The sequence below is a fragment of the Podarcis melisellensis genome, assembly GCF_964234715.1.
Source record: "Podarcis melisellensis genome assembly, chromosome: Z".
Classification (NCBI taxonomy): domain Eukaryota; kingdom Metazoa; phylum Chordata; class Lepidosauria; order Squamata; family Lacertidae; genus Podarcis; species Podarcis melisellensis.
Window position 1 is genome coordinate 41416423 of NC_138547.1, and position 24520 is coordinate 41440942.

Here is a 24520-nt window from a genome sequence, read left to right on the forward strand (position 1 = left end):
TTCATTGCTTCAACCAAATGTAACTATGCAAAGAGCTTAATTTCAAATAAAGTTATTAAAGGCATGCAGCTTTCATCTTAACATGATCACTATTGAGTTCAGATTGATTTTTATGGACCTAGAGATGTTGTAAGATATGACTGGAATAACAGACCCCAAGTAACATGAAATGGTGCATATAACATGAATACAAAGATACACAAAGTCTTACATCCTTTCCAAACTCAGTCCAAAATCACCTGAGCACTAACTTACCTCTTTCTCTCTTACAGAGTCACAGTTATACAAGAAAGTACCAAAACGGCAGGAGTACAAATGATCCAGAATTGTAATCAAAAATTGGTCATTGAATTCAAAAGCTGTAGGGAACTAGACACAAGAGGAAGAGAAATCGGGAGCAGGTTATCTTTTATCTTTTTGAATAACAGAGGTGTCTGTTTCATATGGCAACAGTAACAAGTCAAATTTATTTTCCATTTATCCTCCTTCTCAACATATTTTTCATGCACCACTTTGAAATTAATTTACAAAAATTATAACCCACCTTACTCTGCAATGCAGATATAACACACTTTACAATAGCTTGTATAATACTGAAGGCGGGATTTAACTAATGGGTCCCAACAACAGTAGGCCTACACAAGCTGTTTGTTCTACAGGGCTTCTTTCCCCTCACCCCACATTGGCTCAAGAGGGTATGGGGAACCCCCAAAACAGCACACAGAGCAAGGAGTGGCAGGGGGTGGGGTTGTTCATCTGGCAAGCCAAAGAATGCTTGCCCTGAGAGAACAACCGCCTTAGTGTGTCACTGAATTCCTCCCTACAAAAATGCTGTTTTAAAGAGAAGCACAAAACACAAGACTCCAGGCAACCTATGACCAGGCATGTAAAAGCCAAAACCACCTCCCTGAAAGCAAATTGTTGGCCAGTGAAAGTGGTATAACATTGGCAGAATATGTTCCATCCTGCTAACTCCGGAACAAACTATGACTGCTGCATCTTGACTAACTGAAGTTTCTGGGTGGTCTTCAAAGGAAGCCCCACATAAAGTGCGCTAGAAAAGAGCTGAATGGAGTATGAAAGACTATTGCCAGGTTTGACACTCCCCAAGAAAGCAGATAGTTGGAAAACCAGATGCGGCTGATAAAATATACCCTTAGCCATTCCTACATCTGAACATGCATAAGCAGAGATGCATTAAAGAGCATCCCGTTGCAAAACATGCTGAACAGCTACTTCAAAGTCATCAAAACCCCTAATCAATGAAATTTTACCTTCCACAAATTCAGTTTGTTCACCTTCATTGATCCCACATGCCCCCCCCAAATGAGTCAGAACTTCCATTGCATCTCCAAAATTAGTCAGAGGAAACAAGAGAGAGCTGGGTTCATTGTCATATTGGTGATGCCACAGACAAAGTCTCTGGATGACCTCACACAGGTCATCTTAGAGAACAACTTCCAGTCAATTTACTAGGTATAACTAGACAGGATTGCATTCATTACATTAGTCTTAGGCAACACAACTTACTTGTTTACAGATCTGCCACACACAGTCAATGAACTGGAGGAAAATAGGTGACCTATCAGCATCAGCATGATTTTTGTCTCCATGACCAATTCTCTGAAATGAGAATCACACAAACCTCACTTGAGTCAGTTCACTCTGTCTTGGGAATCTCCATTAATAGGGTTGGGTTCTTTCCAGAGAGACAGAAAGATGGCAGGTGGCAAATGTAAGATTAACTCAATGTTGACTATTCTTCAGTGAATTTAAATGAGAATTACCGTATTTTTCGTCCAATAGGACGCTCCGCCCCATAGGACGCACCTAATATTTTTTTTTTTGGGGGGGGGGGAAATAAAGGAAAAAATTCCCCTTTATTTCCCCCCCAAAACCAGGTCGGGAAACAGCGGGATGGCGGCGCTGCGCCTCCCCGCTGTCCCCCCAGCTTGTGGGGCTGGCCGATGTCTGCCTGGCGCGCGAGGCACTCTGCTTCAGGGTACTTCACGTGCCGGGCGGCAGGCTGCTATCCACAGCGTGGGGAGCCCCGCGGGAACTCCCGTGGGCTCCCCAGGCTTGCTGATAGCTTCCTGAAGCCTGGAGAGCGAGAGGGGTCGGTGCGCACCGACCCCTCTTGCTCTCCAAGCTTCAGCAAAAGCCTGTATTCGCCCCATAGGACGCACACAGATTTCCCCTTCATTTTTGGAGGGGAAAAAGTGCGTCCTATAGGGCGAAAAATACGGTAATGGTCCAGGATGAAGTTCACTCTTTATAAAACCTCAATGAGATTTTATAGTTGCACTGCTTTGTGTGTTGAGCCAAAGGTGGCACCCTTTCTTTGGCACCCCTGCATCCAACCACCCCCACGAGCCTTCCTTTGGTCCTGTGGCTCAGAACACTTTGGCTGGCTTGTGTCCTTGAATTACCACAGTTAAAAGAACAATGGGCTTTTAAGTTACTGTATAGTGATTTCAAGAGTGAGTTAAAGCACAAGCTCAAGTTTGGCTGGATTATGTCTCCAATTCGGAGCTTTTTCTCTCAGTTTAGCACCCCAAGTATTTTTATACAGAAAACTGTGAACCTATTCTGTTTAAGAATATGCATTTCACAAGCATTACCCATTTCCACATTATGAATAAGGGGAGCATTAATATGAACCACAATAAGTCTATCATCTACAATTCTTGCAGGACCACCCCCATGTTACAACCCCCCAATCATTTTTCACTTTCCAAATGTTGAACAACACACTGCTAAAGTGACAGCTCATTTATTCAAAGGTGGCCCCATTTGCCAAATAACTTGAAACTAGATGGCACAAACAAAGGCTTTTAAAATGGACTTGGAGCCGTTTTCAAAGGACACATTAATTTATTGTTGAAGCAGCAGTTAGCTGCCAAATTTCCAGTTATGCTCCTATACAACAATGTGGTTTTGCTTAGGGCAAAGATTTAGAAGACATGTCTCTTTGGTCTGGGAAAATCTGCTCACATACACAGGTATGACAGCCCAAGTTTGCTGTAAAGGCCTAATGGTAAATGAACACAGGTAAATTAAGTTTGTGCACATGACTGCTTGACACAAAACACTATTCTTTAGATCAGTGTTAAACCAACAATGCTAGTGAAACTGTTTTACTCTTGCAAATATGGTTTTAATCTCATTACTAATTTATAATGGATTTTATTGTTTTTGTACTTTAAAGCTTCACGCAAGAGTCTTAAAATTTAAGAAGAGGTGATGTACTAATGTCTTTCTGGGCCATATTGCACACAGAGAAGCACTACTTCAAACGCATGTATCAAAATGTCACTATCAAAATGTTCCTGGCGGAAGACACATAGGATATAGGCTGACTGCAACTGAACTGATTCTTCCAAGTGTCAAAGCAAGTTTAGTATATCCAATCAAGTGTCAGGCAGTCTGCAAAACACATTTAAGTATAGGCTGCTGAACAGTACTCATGATTAAAGAGCCATAGCAAAAGCAAAAGAGCATAAAGCATAATGCCTTAAAATTACACACCAAAACTGGCACCCAAAATTGCCTTACTGTGCATCAGAAAAATAAACACTCACATTACATATATCTCAACAAAGCTTAAATGCACCCCGTGAGGTAGATTGTTATTACCCACATATTACAGATGGTCGGTGGGGGTGCTTAAGACTGTCTGAATACCTCTAAGACAGTCTCTGAGAGACTGTTATAGATTACGTGGGGGGGGGGGGGAGTGGCACTTGCCTAAGGACACACACAGAGCTCATGGCAGAGGAGATATTTGAACTGGAAATTTCCTAGTTCATTATTTCAGTCTCTAAGACAAATGTTACACCACAGCTTGGACAAAATTTAAAGGTCCACTTGTCCAAGAGATATGTGTGGTTGCACTTACACCCCACATGTGCTCATATGGGGGCTCATATGATTGCGGCATACATGCATGAAACCCGAAATCCCACAGATTATGTCTGTTCTCCCTGCCACCTCCTGAGATTGACAGTGTTTCACACCAAACTCATGTTTTGGCTTGGTGTTCTGTGTGAGCACCAAACTCAACAATGCTTAGCATTTTTTAATGTTCAAAGTGCTTCAAATGCACTCTCTCAAAAAGCCATACAATAATCCTGTTTGACTAGCCACCCACATATTACAGACAGGGAAACTTGTGACTGACAGATAGTGACCCTTCAGCTTGGTTATTATTTGTTCTCACCGAAGCAAACTTGTGTCCAAAGCTTATCCATTCTTTCTGCACCAAAACTTGAAAGCCCACAATCGTCCGGTAGTAGCTGTCCAACATCAACATAGCTAGAGAGGTGAGTTGTGCTGTACGGTCCCAACCATCACTGCAGTGTACCAAAACCGAACTCTTTCCAGAGGAGACTCTGTCTGCTACTTGAATAGCACCTGTTAAAACAAGCTGGCAAAAGGAACAAAAATACAGTTGAGGTAACACTAAAGTTCTAATTAAAAAACTGAGACCACAATCCTGTGCTGCATAAGTGCACAAGTGTCAGGCATAGGTCAGCAATAAAAATAAAAAAGCACCCAGTGTCAGTGAAGCTAATCCATTATTCAAAGTAACCAAAAGAGTGCAGGGCTAGTGATCACAGCAACATTTCCCAGTAGGTCTTGCCCCAATGAGGCACTTGCAAGGACTGAAGGTCCCCGCCTTCCGACTGCTCTCTAAGCTTCCTCTTTCCCCAGCAGCCTAAGGCTCCTTTGCCTGGTCTCTCATTGCGCCACCTTCTTCATTTCTCTCTGTGTTCTGGGAGTCCAGTGGGGAGAGAAGCTGGTCACAGCAGGAGGGGGAGGCTCCTTGGCTTCTTCAGCTGCCTGCTTCCACTCTGCCACCTGCCCCCCCTCCTCTCCCGCCTCTGAGTCTGAACCACTCTCTTTGCCAGCCTCTTCCTGCTCACCAAATCCTGTTGCCTCTTCAGCTTCTGTAACTTCCTCCTCCCAGTCTGCTCCCTCTTACCGCACATTGTCATCCCACCACCATTCCCTTGGGGGTTCCCCAGCTGGTGCCCCCCCCACTGCTCTGCATCCAGCCAGTCCATGACAATGAGCCAAGTGCTCTTTTTTATGCATACCTTGATATGTTCAAGCCAGTGGGTGGACTCCAGGCTAGACAGCCAGTGAGATTCCTCTACATGAGGGTAAACAATGTCCTTAAGCTTTTTCAAGGATTCCCGCATGACATGAATATTATGAATATCTAGGAAAACCAGCTCAGCATTGGCATATGCATCATCACTTTCATAACCTCCTCCAGTTGCCTGAGAGTCAAAAAAAGGAAGTGTGTGTGTTTACCCTCCATTGCACAATTACTACAATAAGGAAAACACAATTGGCAACTTAAAAAATAAAGAGTGGTTACATCATACCATATTCTCACCAAAAAGAAAGTAAATTTGAGTTTAGACAGTTTATAATATATTTCAAAGCTTTCCACTAAGCAGCAGTATCTATTTACCAAATAGATAGGATCAATAAGTATCAGTACACAGAGCAAGAAGGAACTACTAAGGGTTTATGTAAGTGGACATGGTTCAAAAGGCATTTCTTTCTATCACAAGAATAGTATGTTTAACATCAAACATCTAAGTGGGTATTATGTAACACAGTCCAAATTTGCTAGTTTCCTGCACCATAAGCATTTGACTAATTAGTATTTCTTTAATCACAGCCCCAGGGCCTTCTAATTCCATTTTAAAGCCTCCTTTCTTCTAATAAAATCTTTCCAGTTCAAGCTTTGGCATCCTAATAATTTTTTTTTTTTTGGCCAAGCACAACTTAAAAATAAGCAAATGGCACTACAAAGAAAACAGTCTCAGTTTTCATAAGCTTCGTAATTTAGTTGCTAAATATGTTCCATGGCAAGGGCTAGTAAAGAGACGAAAAGTACACACCCCTGAGGAGTTATGGAAACTCTGAAGAGACTTTCCAAGGCATTTGCTGTCATCACATTTCCCAAAGCAGAGCAAAGTTTAGCCAAGTTCTTTTAACTAAGGAAAAGCAAGTGCTTCTTTTTTTAATCAACGCTATGTAGTATGTTAGGCTGCAGAAGCCTATCTAGGCCCTGTCTGTCTGGAGCAAAAGGAGACAGTTAAATTTAGCTGTGGGAGGGGCTGAGTAATCCTGGGGTGTGGGTCAAGAAATAACAAAGCAAAGAGAATAGCCAGAGTGCAGGAGGGAAGGAATGCAACCACTAGACTTATCATAAACAATTTCCAAATTTTGCATTTTTCTCCATTTAAAGCAATGACAATTCCCCCACTGTTTCCAAAGTTTAAAAGGTCAGAAACACTGTTCTTCTTAGACTAAGGAAAGAGCTGCCAGATGCAGTCCTGGATATCATAGAAGTTGCACATGAAGAAAGCAGACACACAAAACCAAGAGAGTGCATTTGTATGCTTATCATTTCCTCTATGAACCTACCCATCCATTCAGATCTGCTGGCAAGGCACTACTCCAATTCTTACCCATTAGGGAGTCCTAACCTGCTCACCTTTGGTACTCCCTTTTCAATCAAAGCATTTGGGCAAAGTGGATTAAACTAGCTATTTTTTTATTTGCGGTTTCCTGCTGGGTTTATTGAAATTTTAGCATTCCTGTAGCTTGCATTTCATTGCCCATATATTTTTCAGTTATTTTTAAGTTGCACAGGGTTTACAGTTAACAGCAGCAGGGCAGAATGGTTTAAAATAAACCACATCTGGAGATGCCATGCCCATCCCCCGCTTGCCAAGTTTAAATCTTGTTAGGAGGAACTTGAACTCCTACCACAAAGGCTTACTTGAAGCAGATTCTGTGGCTGACACAAAATGATAACGTTCCGGTCAACCACCAAAGCTGACTGTGCAGAATATGACAAATGACAAATCCAGAGAGCATTCTGAAGTAGCAGCTATTTCTAATATCTACAAAATACATTGCAAATAAAAGGCTCTTTAGCTACTGTTAAAGTGGCGCTACAAAGACATTCACTTACCTTATTGGCTACAGCATTAACACTGGGTCTTGCATCATAAATAGTCAGTTTGGAGAGCTGGCCATTTGTTTCCCTGATGAGCTCCAGATACCTTTCATCATCTTTGTTTCTTTTGCCACTCATACCAACAAGTGGCTGGCTAGAGCGTGTGATAACGGCTTGGTTCTCGGGATGGATCCATGATAACACCTGTGGCACAGAAATACAGTTGGAGCCCAATTGCAGAAAAATCGGAAGAAAATGTACTTTGCATCTGCTGAAGTTCAATTCTCGAAGCAAGTCTGGAATTAATGTTAGATACCCTTTTCAATATTACATGAGCACCACAGAAAGCATATTTCTGTGGATTCATCTCACCGCACTCATGTGACATTGAAAGGCCTGCAGGTATATGGGTGAATCATGGAAGTCCTTTCTAAAGAAGGAAGTGCATGCTAAGATGATACGGTAACTTTTGAAAGGGCACCGCAGTTGAGGATGGGAAGTTAATAGTTCTGAAAATGCGTTCAACAACAACCAGCTCAAAGCTAGAATCCTTCACTCATACAAGGAAGATAACAGGAGTGTTCCAAATATTGACAAGAGCTCGACTGAAGTCCACAAGAGAAGTAATTAATTTACCTTTTTTTCTTTTTCAAATTGAGGCCTTTAATTTTGCTCAAGACTAGATAACAACTTTTAAGATATCATTCACCTTTACAATTAAGTTATTTAGTCAATTATACAATACTCTCACTTTAGAAAATGCTGAGGTTATTTAAATGTAAGATCATAAGCGGACAAGAATAATTAGCAACTTAGGAGGCATTTTATAATAGCTCTCTTCCTGCCTTGAAATACACAAACAGGTTTCTGTTTTCAAATGCTCATTTGCTCAGCAGTTCTCAACTTCAAAAAACAATTGACAGATGAAATCACTTACAGGAATTCTACCTCGGGACCTGAAAGCAGAAACCTTCTTGAGATCCTCATCTGTGGCATTATATGGGACTACCAAGAGAGATGGGTAAGTGTCACAAAGTGCATAGTGCTCATTGAGAAACGTTATCCTCCACTGTTCATTGGGCAGACGCTTAAAGAGAAAAGAGATAATATTTATGTGTCACCTTCTTGTATCTGCTTAAAAGCATGTGTCAAGGAACATAACTGGTGTGCTATTATGGCCACAGGGTGGCAACCACCTACCAATTTACCATGGATAGCTCTAAACATCAGAACAGGAAATTGAAGAAGATAAAGGCTCACATGCGAGCAGATGCCGCTGATAGGATGTTCTCTATATCTTAAAAATTATAAAAACAGTGAGGAACCTTAGAACCTTTTTCTTCTCTGAAATTTGACAAAAAAACAGAAGTACTTGGAATTTGCTCTGTCAGAAGGTATTTGTTGTCCTACAGAAAAATCAGTAATTAAAATGTAAACCAAAAACAGTACCAAAAATGGCAATGGAAAGCAGCTGAAAGGAAGCTTCCTTCTACAACCTCTTTTCACCATTATAACTCCCAAATATCCATTCCTTGTGCTTAAGGGTCAATGAAGTTGAAGGCAGCTTCTGTGTTCAAATTATACAATTAATTTCTGCAAGGAGTCTGCTGGCCTAACAGGATGTTGGAGGACGACCCCCAAAGCCCAGGACCTATTATTGAGAAAGGATGACTAGATCCCCATCTGCACTTGCATGCAAACTGGGATTTATGTGGGCTTTTGAATATTTTTTCACCTTTTCTAAGATCTGGATCTCTAACCTTGGGCCATACAGATGCATTCTTGAATCTGAATACTCCATATTCCATCAGAAAAATTACAAGAGGAAAAAATCCATGTGAGTTATGATTTATATTAACATGCATTCAACTTGTTTAAATCTATGTTTGTAATTCTCACAATGCAGTATGAAATGAGGCTTTGGGATTGTTCTGAGGTTAAATTGGATGCATCTTACTTGAACCTATTTTTCATTTTGTCATTTTCTCTTTTTAAACTGAAGTGTGGTATTTTGAAATGATGTGCACAGAAGAGGCCACTTAAATTGTGCCCTGACTGCACAAATCATTTTGAATTATGTGGAATAAAAGCAGCAAAAAAGCTGGGTGCATGATCTGTAAAGATCAGTAATGTCAGAAATGTCTAACTAAAGGTTTTTTTAAAATCCCAAGGCTAGGAAAAAACACCTACACGGCTATACAGTGAATTCCATTAAGAACTGAAATGCTTTACTAACAAATATTTTTCTTCTGGATTCAATATAGGATGCCAGTTGTTGTTGTTGTCGTCGTCGTCTCAAGAGACAATGGAGTGCACCTCTGGGGGTGAAGTCAAACAGGTGGATAATCACAGCACCTGCTGTGGCCGAAGAGACCGGTAACTCCTTAACTGCTGCCTCCTACATTGTTTCTGCTGCATTCGTAGCACCAAACTGACTTCTCTGTGGCAGATTATATGGAGGTCCTGGGCTGCCAGATGATAAGGCCTCCCTCTTGGCCTTGCTGAGCAATACATGTGGCACCAGTTTGGCTGCAGGAATTGCTGGAAGAAGGCATACAAGATGCCATCCAACTGTGTTAGAGACTCCACTTTGAATTTGTGTAGGGTTTGTTCCTTAGTCTTTTCTTCTCCTGAAGAAAAGGCAGTGGGTAAGGACTTTTCCTTTGGGTTTACTCCCAAAGCCTTTCTCACAAAGGAGTATAGCCTCAAGGCAGCAGAGGTTTAGGATCAAAGTCTTCCTTCCCATAAATGGGCTACCTTCCCAGGTTGACGAGCCCCTCACTTCCCTCTACATCACGTGCAGTAACTGCGTTCTTGAGCATTGGACCCACTATCGGTCTCATCCACTCAATCTGCAGGAGCCTGTCTTCACGTACAGGGGAAGTCCTAAGTCACTGAGGGTTTGAGACCCATCAGCTACTCTCACCTGGTTTAGCCAGCCAGTTAGCGACATTTCCCAGGGTGTGGTCACATACTGGCAGCTTCCAGTAGCCACAGGTAAGAGCTCAATGCAGAGTGGGGACCAAAGATGGACAAACTACCCCCAGAAGGAGGATGACATGTCCCCCACCAGTACAACCCTTCCCATAACACTCCAGAGATGGTTCAACATCACACCTGTCAGAAACTATTTCATGAGTCAGTTTTGAATGTTTTGTAACTTAAAAAGAGTTTCTCTGTATCCTATTTTTCTGTTCATTTAACCTGATTCAACCCCAAAGTATAAACAAAATGTCACACAGAAAAACAGCTCTGCAGATGCTGTGGTAAAGAAAAGAAAAGACTTACCTGTCTCCTGTATTCAACCATGGGATTGTAGACCAGCCAGCCATTTTCAGAAAACTTCTCTTCATTTGCAAATGCAAAAAAAGGCTAGGAATGAAAAGAAATATTAGTCCTCGCAATTGCAACAGACAAAAGTACCTTCAAGGGAACAAGGCTGTCTTCAATTACGTCCCTAAAATAGTCAGTGACTGCTTTGCACATGTTCCTATCAGAATCACTCTTGAAATTCAAGTAGCTTCCCTCCTGTTAAAAACATGCTTCCATTTTCATTTTGAAATGTAAATGCAGAAGAGAATTTATCTTTAAAACCTAGTTATGTGCAGTTCCCTGTTCCATCAAACAGAGAGATATGTATTTTCAAGCTGAAGACTATCCAATAACACTCATTGTTGTGTAAGACAGATTAGTTGCCATCAATGAGAAAAAAAGGGTGCTTATTGCTCATTTGCAGAATGACTCCTGAAGCAATTCCACCCAAACATTCAGGTGCAGATTTACCCTGTCTAAGCCTTATGGGTTCAGGAAAGGAATGTGGGAATGCAAACTGCATCTCTTGACCACATTTAGTTGTTTCTGTATCCATATTATTCAACTTCAAACTGGTTATAAATTATGGGTTAGGAATAACAGTGCAGACATAACATTAAGAGTGCGGGAGCGGGTATACAGTATGTTGGGGCCAATTCTGAACACTTCATCTCAAGTTGCAGTTTATTTAGGCTCTTGCCAATATTAGTAATCTGAACTACACCTGCCCTGGGAATTCAAATATTTTAGGTATGCATCTTTTATTTAGAAACACCTCCAAAGGTGGACTAATGTCTGCGAATATACCGGTGATTTTGTGCCTGAAGGAAAAGGGAGAGCAAGAATACACTTCAGTCTTAAATCCTTGTCACAGATGTAAGAGCCCTCTCCACCCATATGGCCAACTTTTAAATGGTCTCTGGTTTGTATAAGAATTGGCAAGGAAGGGTGAAAGTGAGGTGAACTGAATATGAAGTGCATCCCATGAGGTACAAGAAACCTTGGCAGATGTTACTAGAAAGATCTCATGCAGCTAGTGAAAAGTGAGCTGCTAAAATATGACAGAATAAGGTGAACTAAAGAAACGGGGCATCATTAAAATCCACAAACTGCCTCTCTATTCTTGTTTTTACAAAGGCAAGAAAATTAATTCCAGGGAAGGGGTGGGGAGACGATAATCACAAAAGCATTTTTGAAACAGACTAGTTCCAGTACCACAGGACTTACAAGAAAACATTGAGCAACATTCTTGCTCAAATTCTAGTCTATCTGAACATGTGGGATGGAAAACAAAAGGCTCTCCATAAAAATGATTTAAAATTGTATTAAATGCTCACAAGCAAGAACAGCAAATCAGTAGCAATATCCTTTGCATATGTTCCTGAAGAAAGCCTCCCATTATCTAGGGAAATTATCCAGCCTCTATCTGTCAAATGGATGGGAAAGCTAGTGTGCTGGGTGCCAGAATTTTTGCCCTCAAAACAATACTATTCACACAGGGGTATTTAAAACACCCAGAATCTCTTAAAACCACTAGAGTGGAGGTGGTAGAAAGAAAATACAAACAGTTCTGACTATAAAGAAAAAGTACTGAGTATTTTGCTCTGGTGTCGTAATTTAGAGATGCTTGAGATTTTATTTATTATTTTAATTAGAATTATATAGCACGTTTTGAATGGCTGGTGCATTCTTAATACAACTGTATATTCAACTTTTGAATAAAATTAAAGTGAGGGGACTACATCCATTCTAATCTTTGGAACATTTGCTTCAACATACTGTGCTCTGCAAAAGCTGCACAGTGCCACGCTGTCTGGAAAATAACCAGCTCGGTGTATTTGCAGAGTAAATGTAAAAAGCGGCATCAAGAACTGCCTCCCCTTGGCTAAAAATTGAGATGCATCCCTTTGTCCATGCCTGCCCAAACAGCATGCAACACCCTTGCTAGGCCCATCTGCACTTGCCTCCTAGCAGGCAGCCTCAATGCATTTTTTTAAAAGGGCTTTAGAAGATGCTGCATTAACAGTGCAGCCCAATTTTTCATTGTTGGGCAACTTGCAATTTTTTAGCTTCTGGAATTATATTGCGATGTTGATTTATTTCTCATTAGTTGCTCTCAAGTGTTTTTCAGAATACAAAATAGGAGGAATTGCTTTGGGAACAAATTTATTCAATATACAACAGTAATAACAAAATGCCCAATCCACAGCTGAATATTGAGCTTTGTGTCTCTGAAGAAGCCTGAATATGCTGCTCAACACACAGCACTGCTCATTAACACCTGAAGAGGTATCCTGATTACCCAAAGCAAAGCACCAACATCCAAGAAACTAAGGAGTGATCAGATGATAATCAACTTATCATGTTTTTCAGCTTTCACCTGGCATGCTGATAGCGTTAATACATGAAGCATTTATACACGATAAAGGAAAATGAGAAATCAGTTTGGGATTTCTTCTCTTATGTATTTGTAAGTTGTATGCAATCTCTGCGTGGGTACACACTGGGTATACAGTTATGTGCACAAAGGTTACATTCTGAAGATGGAACATATATGCATAAACGCATATACCTGAACCCCTGTGCAACCCCTCTTAAGCTCTCTTAAGTCTTGTTTACTCGACACTGGGATGCTCTTTCACGGGCTCTGGTAGGTTCTCGTGAGATCTCACAGGGCCATCCAAGTTCCTGCAAAAGGCTCCCAGATCCCAGTAAGCAAGCCTGGCACAAAAGGAGCTTTTAAGCTTTTAAGTCTAGTGTGCAATTAATTTGTGGGATTCCAATCGGCTGGCTTTCCACTGCACAAGGTTGAAATAGTGGAGGTTAACCGCGCCCAAGGTTGAAATCATGCAGGTTAATTATGCCCAAGGTTGAAATCATGCAGGTTAATTATGCCCAAGGTGCAATCATACTGTACAATACAATTTCCAACACCCTTCCATTTTAAAAGTGCCACATGTTGGCAATGTTTGATCAAGATCTTAAGAATGAAACTATTGATCATATAAGTAGGGCCTTGAAACAAGATGCAGCAATGTGGAAATGAACCACAAGCCAGGGTCTGGAGCGCACAGTGCACCAGGGCCATGCCTCATTTCCCAGCAGCATGGCAGCAGCAAGAATGGAGAGCAAAGAATTTCAGCAGCTTGCCATAGGACACTATGTTCAACTTTAAACCATTGCTCATTTCACCTAGGGGCTCAGTGTGATGTGTGAACCAGGCTAAAAAATATTGGCCCTCTGTGTGGTTATTTTGTATACATTTCACAAGATAACATCTTCCAAATCTCAGGGTCTTTTAGTCCCTGTTCACCAGCTTTCCCCATTTTATTCATGTATATGTATCACTCAACTTGGGATAATATTCCATGTTTCTGATGAAGAGGGTCCATGAAAATGAATGTCTCAAGAATCTTATTTGCATCCTTCCTTTCAACCAAGGAGCTCAAGGTAAATTGTACTCCTCATGATCATTTCATCCTCCCAAAAACTCTGAGGTAGATTAGGCAGATGCACAGTGACTGGCTCATGGTCGCGTAGCAAGCTTCACGGCCAAATTGGGATTTGAACTCCGGTCTCTCAAGGTCCTTGTCCTACTCCACCAAATTAGCCAGCAGCCTTTAAGATGGCACAGGAGTTTACCAAAGTTCACATATATATGTGTGTCTAAAATAATACATTCCCCTGCATTAGATTATGGAACATTATGACTGAATTCTAAGACAAACTTACTTGGAAATAAATCCTATTTAACTCAGTGGGATTTTCTTCTGAGTACATGTGGTTAGGAACAGATAGCAAGATTCAGACTATTATTTTTAAAATACTTTTTTTCTACTTTTTATTTTAAAAAAATTAAAAATGTAGTGTAGGAACAACTTACCGAGTTATATGACTGTGGAAAAGCACATTTGGTCAGGACCTCAAATATATCTCTTCTGCTGTGACCTTCTTGTTTCAATGCAAAGCGTAAATTTCTCATATCCTAAAATTTAAATCAGAAAATTTAAAATTTAAAAACACAAGGTGAACACAAAGAGATGAGCAGACAAGTCCATGCATTCCAGACAAATCTATGCATTCCAAGTGCCTCTTCTCTATTTGTTCATTTGGTTTAGTCCTTCTGAACAGTCTCAAAGTCAAATATTGTGGTTTAACTAGTTTGTGGATGAGGCATCTTGTGGATATATATGTGTATGTGTGTGGCAAATCATAAGACATTTATCAAGTTTCAAGAACTGGCCTTTTATAGTAGCAGGCTAACAGAATCCATTATGCTTTAAGTTTCTGAAATCAACTGACACTGGTGATATAAATAAAGTACTTTGATCCCTTTCCCAGAGCAAGGGAACATAGTTCAGTGGTTCAGCACTTGCTTTGTATGGAATAGGTCCCAAGTTCAATCCTGAGGAAAGACACAACATACAGTAGGCAATATTGATGGACCTATGGTCTCACTCAGTAGAGGGTAGCTTCCTATGCCCCAGGTATCTTTTTAAAATTATAATTAAAAAATGTATGGTTGATAACTAGATGAACAGAGCAGTACTGCAGTCCCATCTCAATGATCCTGTCAGCCTGAACACCCATAGTGAAACAAGTGATGCAATTTTATTACGCCAATTCAGCCAGGATTTCCTGCTTCATTTCTATCTTGCCAACATGTCTACCATCCACAAATTGCCAGCTCCATCTGCAAAGCTGCAGAAGGAGACAAGCTAGTTTCAACAAATTTCTACACTCCAAATCCCAGGCATCAGCCTTCCTTAGGCAGCTCCTTCCTATGAGTGAGGAAGACTCACTTGAGTCTTTCAGCATAGCTTTGTGCAACAGAGCATGTGCAGTAGGAATACCTTCTCCCTTATGTTCCCAAGATCCTAGGGACAGCCTCTTATTGGTGAAGGCAGGAAGAAAGAAACAAGGACTTTTCTGCAGAGGGACTTTCCTTCAGGAAATCCTTGCCTAAGGAAGACCCACCAGACTCGCTCACTTCAGTTTTTGACTGGCCTCGGATTGATTTCACTCCTATCTTGCGTTTATCTTGGATGCTTTATTTATCGTATTTAACCAAAGTTATGCACCACTTATTTGAGCAAAAGACTCAATCACTGTAAGTGGTTTACAAAGGACAATCTAGACTTCCGGGTTGGCGCCATCGCCGAATGGCGGACTCCCTCCGAGCTCCGGAGGGAGCCTGCTCGGCAGGGGCTGGGTCCTACCGCACCGGCGATGCGGGGACCCTTAAAAACCACGGCCACGGAGGCCGTGGACATGGAGACTCGGCTGGCACCGCTAGCGCCCTCCCGACTCGTGAAGGAGCCTTTTTAAAGGCTACGGATCGGGTGCCAGGGAGAAGCGTGGTGCTTTGAGTCCACCGCTATCCCTGCCGAGCGAAGCCGCATACCATCCGGCGGAGAGCGCTGACTTCTTCCATTGAGAATTCGGACTTTCAATAATAACCCGTGAGTAATTTGGAAACCGGGTTTAAAAGGAGAAAAAAAAAATTTTCGGATTTGATACGAGCGGGGGGGGGGATCTAAAAAGGAAGTCAGTCCCCCTCCCTATTGTAAATCTTCCAAAACAAGGACTGGGAGACCAAGGTCCAAAAAGAATTGTATCGCTGACAAAAACTAAGAATTCCACGATGGGAAATCATAAGAACTGTGCTGGAGGAAGAATTGAGGGAGAAGGAAATGTAACACCCCCCCCCCCCGGGAACCGGGGTGATTGAGGAGAGAGTATTGAGGAGAGAGCCTGACGAAAAGCGAAGGAGATTTCTGACAGCTGTCAAAGTAACTGTCAAAGTTGGAAATTCAAAGAGGACTTTATTATGAGGACCTTGCTGGTTAATCTTGTTATAATTTGTTACAATCTGTTAAAAATTGGATACAAAATGGCGAAAATATGGACAACAATCGGACTTTTGGACTAGAGAAAACAAAGTTACAACAATCCCCCTAGAGGAGTTTCGGGACACTACAAAGAAGGTCGTAAGTGGAAAAATACCATCGGAATTTTACAGGACTGGTTATCTCCTGGGAAAACTGCAAAACGGAAACAATATTGTGTCTACAGGGTGTTTAACTAAAGGAGACAATAGAATTTTCTATTGAAGAAAGAAAGGGACTGAACGCAAGTTCTTGTTCCTGAATAACAATAATCCTGCAGACTTATTAAATTTCTGAACTAGAACGTTTTAGCAGCGGAACAAGAGGAAACTGGACTACAATTTGGAAAGAACAATGGGGGGAGTTTCATTAAAGATTTGAAGTTTAATGGTTTAAAAATAATTTTAAAAATAAGTATAAATTTGCTCTCAGGTTATGTATGGTGTAAAAATAATTATAAAAAGAAAAAGCCAGCAAGGAGTTGGGGGGGGGGGGGGAAATGTGATTTATGGACTTTAAGAATTCCAGGCAGACAACATGGATTGGTGGTCAGGGGGAAATTAGACCGGGGACGGGGGGGGGGGGGGAGAATTAGAATCCAAAGGCTTGTTAACTATTTTCTGAATTGGTTTTCTTTTATCTATTATATTTCTTATTTTTTATTTCTTATATTTCTATTGTGTGGGGTGTCTTTATCATTAAAAAAAAAGGGGGAAATTGTGGAATGGAAAGGCGGTGGGTCCTAGGGAGAGAATTTTTTTTTTTATTAAGGGTATTGATGAGGATTGTATAAATTTAAATTTAAATTTGAAGAATGGTTTATAACAAATTAAGTTTTAATTAGAATCGAGAGCTTGTGGAGCCAATAATATGATAGGGGAATATGGTAGGGGTGGGGGAAGGAGGGAGCCCTGGAAAGCGGGTGTATGAAAATAAGGCCTTGAATGTATCCTAATCTTTTCTTTCTGCTATTTTAAAAAAATAATACAAAGGACAATCTAAAAGGCTCATCAAAATTAAATAAGAAAAGAATGCATTAAGAAGAAGTTGCTTTTACATTAAGAAGAAGTTGCTTTTACATATGTTTTTCTTATACTGCTGTATAATACTTAGCCTATGTAATATACAAATATACGTTGCACATTGTATTCAACCCTCCACTTGAACATACAATACAAGGAGAGATGGGATAACAGGCCCCGCTCCACCATTTACTGCTGGGAGGCCAGCTCTATTTGGCCCCTCTCCTTCCCGAACTACTTACATTCTAATGGATCATTATAGAAACTATGATGCAAGAAGGGATCAGGCTTGAGTTTGCTTGCCTTCACCTTCCTTTCACATTGCTTTTTCCTTAAAGACTACAGGCTTATGACAGCAGGGACTGTCCCGCTTTTACTGTAAGCCACTATCTTCTGTAAGCCACTATGGGAGTCTAGTTAGCTGGAGAGCAGGAGAGTAATGCTTTTATTACACAAGCCTTGACACCTGCCTTCAGAGCCCTGGCAGGTCACACATTTTAAATCAAAACTACTGCAATAACATATTATTGTATTCAAAATTTAGGAATCAACAAAATAAGATGTGCTATTGCCTAAAAGAACAAAAATGACTACTATTTCAAATGGCAAAGGATTGTTCTGAATCTTACCTTGCAAGTAATATCTAGCCCATAGGAATTCTCTCCTCTGCTGGAAGCGCCTCCCATTTTCTCAATCCTTGAAATGACACCCAAAGGGACATCCACTATTACCACTGGATCCTAGTTAGATAAATGATAAAGCAGATTATTTTTAACATGCTACATTAATTTTTTAAGCAAAACACATGTCTATCTTTCAAATATTTCACTGTCACACAGATGAAATTGTGTGACATTGATTTGATGGCAACTGCATTCACATGATGAACAGCGGGCTAACTGTATTTTTCCATGTATAAGAAGACCTTTTTCTGATTTTTTTTGGTGATAAATTGAGGATTGTCTTATACATTGTGATAAATTGTAATAAATAAATTTTGCGATAAATTGAGGGATGTCTTATACATATGCTAAGTAAACAAGGGCTGGTCTGCAGCGGCAGCAGGGAATTGTCAGAGAGGAGGCTGCATACTCGCTCTTCCCAGCTTAGGAAGTGCCAGTATGCAGGGTATTACGGCACCAGTTCCGTCAGCCAGAGCAGGGGATCGTCAAAAAGCTGCTCAATAGCTCAGCGAACTTACAAAAGAAGCACAACTGTTGAGGGCTCCCAAAAATATGGGTTGTCTTATACATGGGGTCGTGTTATACACAGAAAAATACGGTAATTTGCCAGTCAGACTAGTAGCGCTTGTAAAAGGTAAAGGACCCCTGGATGGTTAAATACAGTCAAACTTGACTATGGATAAGTCCAGTCAAACTCCCTCACTTCAGGCTAAGGAAGCCGGTGTTTGTCCACAGACAACTTTGCGGGTCATGTGGCCAGCATGATTAAACCGCTTCTGGCACAACAGGACACCGCGATGAGTGCCAGAGTGCACGGAAATGCCATTTACCTTCCCGCCGCAGCGGTACCTATTTATATACTTGCACTGACATGCTTTTGAACTGCTAGCTTGGCAGGAGCTGGGACAGAGCAAAGGATCTCACCTCGTCGCTTGGACTCAAATCAGCAACCTTCTGATCGGCAAGCCCAAGAGACTCAGTGGTTTTAGACCATGATGCCACCACTCAATGCAAATGTAGTATGGATGAGAGGCGGGGGGGGGGGGAGATTTAAGTTTTTCCTATATAACCAACTCAGCAATGCTGCCAGGATGTCACCTCTAAGCCGTCGCTGCCGCCACCACATCCTCTCTCTGTCACACTCTTCAGTTACAATACAATGGAAAAAAAAAAAGACTCCTGGATGAATGAAATACAAAAGTGTATCTCAAAGATAACTGAACAAACTACTGCAGACATCTATTGTTAATCTCATCTCAATTGAGTTTGGTGACCTAGTTTCAATTGCAGGTGTTTTGACAGAACTGTGAAGTGAGGCAAATTCTCTCTCTCTCTCTCTCTCTCACACACACACAGTTCTAAATTAACTACAATTATCAGCTGCACCTGATAAATCTGTCTATTTCCATTTTATTTGTTCTAAGTCCCAGCCATTGATCTCAGAGAGCTTGGAAGTTTTTGGCAAATGCCTGCGAAAGGTTATTTTGCATTGAACACCCAAAATCTTGGAGCAAGTTTTTTTGTCTCACTGTCAGCTGAAGAGGTCATAAAAACAGAGGCGACAGATAAAAGAGACTGCTTGGGTCAGGGAGGCTCAAGCCACACAGCTCCTCTACCCGAAGACTCTGGAGCATCACCAGGTTGGTACACCCATCTTGGAGATTTAAAATGTTTTTCAGAGTCAGCTGCTTAGCTCTATGTAAGTTCTAGTGGGTGGCACTGTGGTCTAAACAACTGAGCCTCTTGGGCTTGCAGATCAGAAGGTTGGCAGTTTGAGACTGCATGACGGGGTGAGCTCCCATTGCTCTGTCCCATCTCCTGCCAACCTAGCAGTTCGAAAGCACACCAGTGCAAGTAGATAAATAGGTACCAGTGGTAAGGTAAATGGTGTTTCTGTGAGCTCTGGTTTCCGTCACAGTGTTCCGTTGCGCCAGAAGTTGTTTAGTCATGCAGGCCACATGACCCAGAAAGCTGTCTGTGGACAAACGCTGGCTCCCTTGGCCTGAAAGTGAGATGAGTCCCGCACCCCATAGTCACTTTTGACTGGACTTAACTGTCCAAGGATCCTTTACCTTACTAGCTAGTGTCTAAGGCATGGACTAAAAATAGGTTTAAGTCAAAAAGCACACTCTGCAGAATCCCCTTTTGCTTTCTGAGCTGTAGAACGTGAGGGGAAAGTGGTGTTTGCTTCACATTGCATCTGAGCAATACAAGCTGGGCAAATTCATAACTGTAAATCAGGCAAATTCAACATGGCAAACTGCAACTATAATCAAATTTAAACCAGCAGATAAGCCACTTTAACCAATCCCTTCCATCCCACGATATGCTGCTAGAGAGTATTTACCGATTCCACACTTCTCAAGTACAGCCTGTAGTTTGTTATGTATAGTCTTCCTTTAACAGGTCCATTAAATGGGCACATGTAAATGACTTCCTTGTCTGTGGAAGCAACAGTAGTTATACATTTAAAATATTGCAACACAGTCAAAAATCATATTTATTTCTTTGGGACAAAACAGCAAGGATTTGCTTTCAATTCAGTTAAGTGGCAGAGCTTGCTTATACCAATATGCCATACCTCTTTAAAGCAGGAAATTGAAAATAGGAACACAGGAAACTTGAACTTAATCAGACCAGCTTAGTATCAACTACAGGCTGGAGTCTCTGTCAGCCCTGCCTATAGATACCAAAGATTGAACGCAAGACCTTCTGCATTCAAAGCAGAAGCCACTGAGCTTTAACACTTTCCAAAACACCAGACAAGGAGGAAATAACCGCATAAATAGCTCCAGGTGCCCAATAAGGCTTTGTGTTTGGGAATGCAGAAAGTTGCCATGTCCACTTATTGGTCCACTCTCCAGGGTTCCAGAGCGACTCTTTTGCTACCACTGAACCTTGGACCTTCTGCATACAAAGCACGTGCAAACCCTCTCTTCCTATGAACCTACCCAGATCCTGTAATCATAATCTGACGCCTTTCTTCCTGTGCCTCCTCCACGGGAGGTCCAGTGGTGGCAACAAGAGAATAGGCCTTTTCTGCAGTGGCTCCCTGTTTGAGGAATGCCCTCCCTGGGGAGGCTCACCTGGTGCCTTCATTATGCACCTTTAGGTGCCAAACAAATATATTCCTTTTCAACCAGGATTTGGGCTGACTAACATCCTGCATACTTTAAAATGTGTTTGTCTGCTGGGGGAGGAGGTGTCAGTCTTTTGTTCTGTATTTCATGTTTTGTTCTGTATTTCATGTTTTGATCTTGTATTTTTATGCTGTGAGCCACCATAAGATGAAAATAAATTTAACAAATAATAAATGCTCTACTGCCGTGTTATGCCCCTTGCCATAATATTCCTATCTATATTATTTTCAAAAAAGAGGTAATACAAAAAAAGGAACAGGTAAGTACAGCACTTTCATATTGCTGAAGAATTTTTAAAAATCTCTCCATACCCTTCCCACGAGAAATCCATATCTCCATAGTACTCTTGAGCAGCTTTTGGCACATGAGCAGCCTTCCTCTACCCTAAATACTGTAATACATGGGTTTTGAAGCTCACAGGATTTTCAAAAGCAGGATCTGTGAAGTTCCACAGGCAGTGTTCAAAGCTCCCTGTTCTAGGCGCATTTTGCAAAAGGTAAAGCGCAAGCAGTTTCTGAGCTCTCGGCGCAATACTGCGCCTAAGATTTCAGATTAAAACTGCCACTGCTGAAAGGAAAGGACCTTTTTTTGCCTCCCCACTTTCAGCTACTCTCTGAAGACTGGAGAAGAGAGCCTTTCAAGAATATTACAGAGGTGGGCAGGGGAAGGAGTAGACCATGTGAAAAATAAACATAATATTTCAGCTGCAGTTCATTCATTTTCAGCTTTGTATTCTTGTTCTAAAAAAATTCCCCTAGACATTCCATTGTTGCGCCCATTACCTAGGTTTAAGGTGCCATTTAGTTCCTAGCTTTCATATCTCTAACACTGTCCACAGGACAATCCAAATGGCTGAAAGTGCCCCTAGTGTAACTTGGAACCCATCCTGACTATGTTAAATGGACATTAGCAGCTGCACCAAGTGATAACTTGCACAAGAGAAAACAGCCACCACAGTCCAATTATGATAGGATTATTTCTGAAACTATTGTCTATCAGGCATAGATGGGCATTGCTTTACGATGCCGGAATTGAATATTGGCTTCTGTTAGGTCTTTTTAATGCCTGGCTGTGGTTGAACCGACAGCTACCAGCACATGTCCAACTGGTCAGGTTACAGTTAGTAACTTGAACTCAATACAGATTTAAGTTTATTATTATTTTGCATTATACAGAACCAGGAGCCACTGTTGACAACTTGAGAGAGCAAGAAGGACCAGAAAATTTGGGGATGTAGGGAGAAGAGCAGCGGACACAGGGGAATGGTTCTTAGCTCAGAGGCAGAGCATCTGCTTTGCATGAAAAAGGTCCCCAGTTCAATCCCTCCAGGCATCTCTATGTAGGGTTGAGTGAGATCCCATCTGAAACCCTAGAGAGCTACTGCCAGTTAGCGCAGGCAACAATGAGCTAAATGGTCCCTCAAAGGCATCAGTGATCAAGCAGGGATATAAGGGATCAGGCATTGTGGACCCAAGTTGTTAAGGGCTTTGCAAATTAATACAAGAACCTTTAACCTGGTCCAGTAGTGTAGGGGCAGGCAGTACAAGTTCCTAAGCACTGGAGTTATGTGCTGGAGACAGTCCGTCCCTAGTAGCAGTCTAATCACAGCATCATGCTCATTTTTGTTTTTCAGCTGAAAATACCTCACTATCACTCATGTTTCCACCCTGCAAGCTAGATGCTCTTTTATAAAAATAATAATACTCAGATAATACAATAAAGGACAGCCTAGATTCTTCCGAAAGTGCTAGCTCTTAACACGGTGGAGCTTATTTTAGTGGGGGACGCTAAAATATATTATCCTCCACTTGCCCTGTTCATGGATCTTCCTGTACATTTGAACTGGCTCTTGGGAAATTGATTATGCACAACTGTTGGTCTGTGTTTTTACCTGTCCCTCTGGTTTCCCCTGGTAGACGAGGTATTTCTTCATTGCGTTCCCAGTTAGTTCCATCTTTCATAGGCTAAGAGGAAAATAATATCAAAAGAAGAACCGATTAGATCATGCAGTTTTGCCATGGCCCTGCACCTGCAAACTTCATATCAGAAGAGGAAGCTGAGAAATTACAGAGCTCTAGTACACGCTTGGTGTTCCCTAACTTTCCTTTCAGGTATTAAGTTTGAAGTTTTAAGAGAAACAGACGTCACAAACCTAAAGATGTTAGGAACAATCCAGATCCTCAAGCACAAAACTAATGACAGCTAAGGGCTTCAGAGATAGAGGTCCAGAAATATTATTGATATATATAAAAAACAAAAAAACAAAAAGAGAAAGACAATTTAAACCAGAAAATACACTTGCCTTTTTAACCGAGGAGCCCTCGAAGGAATTTGAGTTACATCTAGGGGTTGATGAGGACGCCATGCTGGGGGAGGAGGGGATCTGTTAAGAAAGAAAGCATACAGGATGTAAAATTTAGCTGGATTGCATACATTATTATATTCCAATGCAACACTTTCAAGGGTGGGGGGGAAAGATCATTTCAATAAATGCCTCCACTTTTACAGTGGTGCCTCGCAAGACGAAATTAATCCGTTCCGTGAGGCTCTTCGTATAGCGGTTTTTTCGTCTTGCGAAGCAAGCCCATTGACAGCTTAGCGGATTAGCGCTACAGCTGTCAAGCGGCTTCCAGCGATCAGCTGTTAAGCGGCTTATCAGCAGAACAGCTGATAAGCGGCTTAGCGGCTTAAGAAAAGGGCGAAAAAAGCAAAAAAAACCCGCGGGGGGGATGCAAGATTTTTTTCGTCTTGTGAAGCAACCCCATAGGGGAATTCGTTTTGCGAAGCGCCTCCAAAACGGAAAACCCTTTCGTCTAGCGGGTTTTTCGTCTTGCGAGGCGTTCGTCTTGCGGGGCACCACTGTACTCATTATAATCACAATACTGGATGGCTTCCAAAGATCTCACATGCTCGTACACTAAAGGTTTTTTGGAAAGTGAATTAAAACATTAAAAGTGGTTCCAACAATGGTAGCCAGCCAAGCCAACAGAATCAACAGAATACTTAAATAGCAGAAGTTTCCATTTGGGGTTGAGTGTTGGTGGAAATCAGTTTAAAAAAAAAAAAAAGAGTTAGCCGTGTTCACCAATCCATTTTAGCAATACTGAACACACCCACAGAAGACAATGAAAACAGCAGTAAATTTCCAGTTTTGATTCCTGAAGTGAAACACTTACAAGATGGGTGCTTCCACCTCCTTGATGGGAATTCTTTAAATTGCTGTGCTAGTTTTGATTAATAGCAAGTGCATTGGTGGATTTTGGATTGAGGTGGGAGTGGCTGAAGTTCTCCTCCGCCTGATGCAACAGCCTCCACTACTGGCAATGCGCTTTTTTCGCTGTTCCAGGATCATAATGTACCTATCTGCCAATGATCTGATGAAGTGTTGTTGTTTTTTACAGCCGGGGCGCGGTTCCGGCACCTCTCAGGAGGGTACCATTGCAGGCCAGCACTCCCCCTGCCCACTTCTTGCCTTTACGTACACCGGAGA

At 41.5% G+C, this 24520-nt stretch overlaps 1 protein-coding gene across 3 annotated transcripts in view; it reads right to left on the bottom strand.

The window, feature by feature from the left end:
• MTM1 (myotubularin 1) overlaps positions 1-23411 on the bottom strand; it is a 31046-nt gene extending 7635 nt beyond the window's left edge. For 2 of the 3 annotated variants that reach the window (XM_081897634.1, XM_081897633.1), the window contains exons 1-11: positions 22922-23014; positions 20238-20332; positions 17837-17947; positions 14181-14282; positions 10274-10357; positions 7923-8072; positions 7001-7189; positions 5100-5285; positions 4220-4426; positions 1531-1623; positions 256-369 (exon numbers count right to left, since the gene is read on the bottom strand). In XM_081897634.1, the coding sequence (XP_081753760.1) occupies positions 256-369; positions 1531-1623; positions 4220-4426; positions 5100-5285; positions 7001-7189; positions 7923-8072; positions 10274-10357; positions 14181-14282; positions 17837-17947; positions 20238-20332; positions 22922-22991 (1401 nt within the window). In that variant the 5' untranslated portion in view covers positions 22992-23014. Of the gene's footprint in view, positions 1-255; positions 370-1530; positions 1624-4219; positions 4427-5099; positions 5286-7000; positions 7190-7922; positions 8073-10273; positions 10358-14180; positions 14283-17836; positions 17948-20237; positions 20333-22921; positions 23015-23326 lie in introns of those variants that run through there. The other variant, XM_081897635.1, reaches the window with a different exon arrangement.
• Between the last annotated feature and the right edge of the window lie 1109 nt (positions 23412-24520).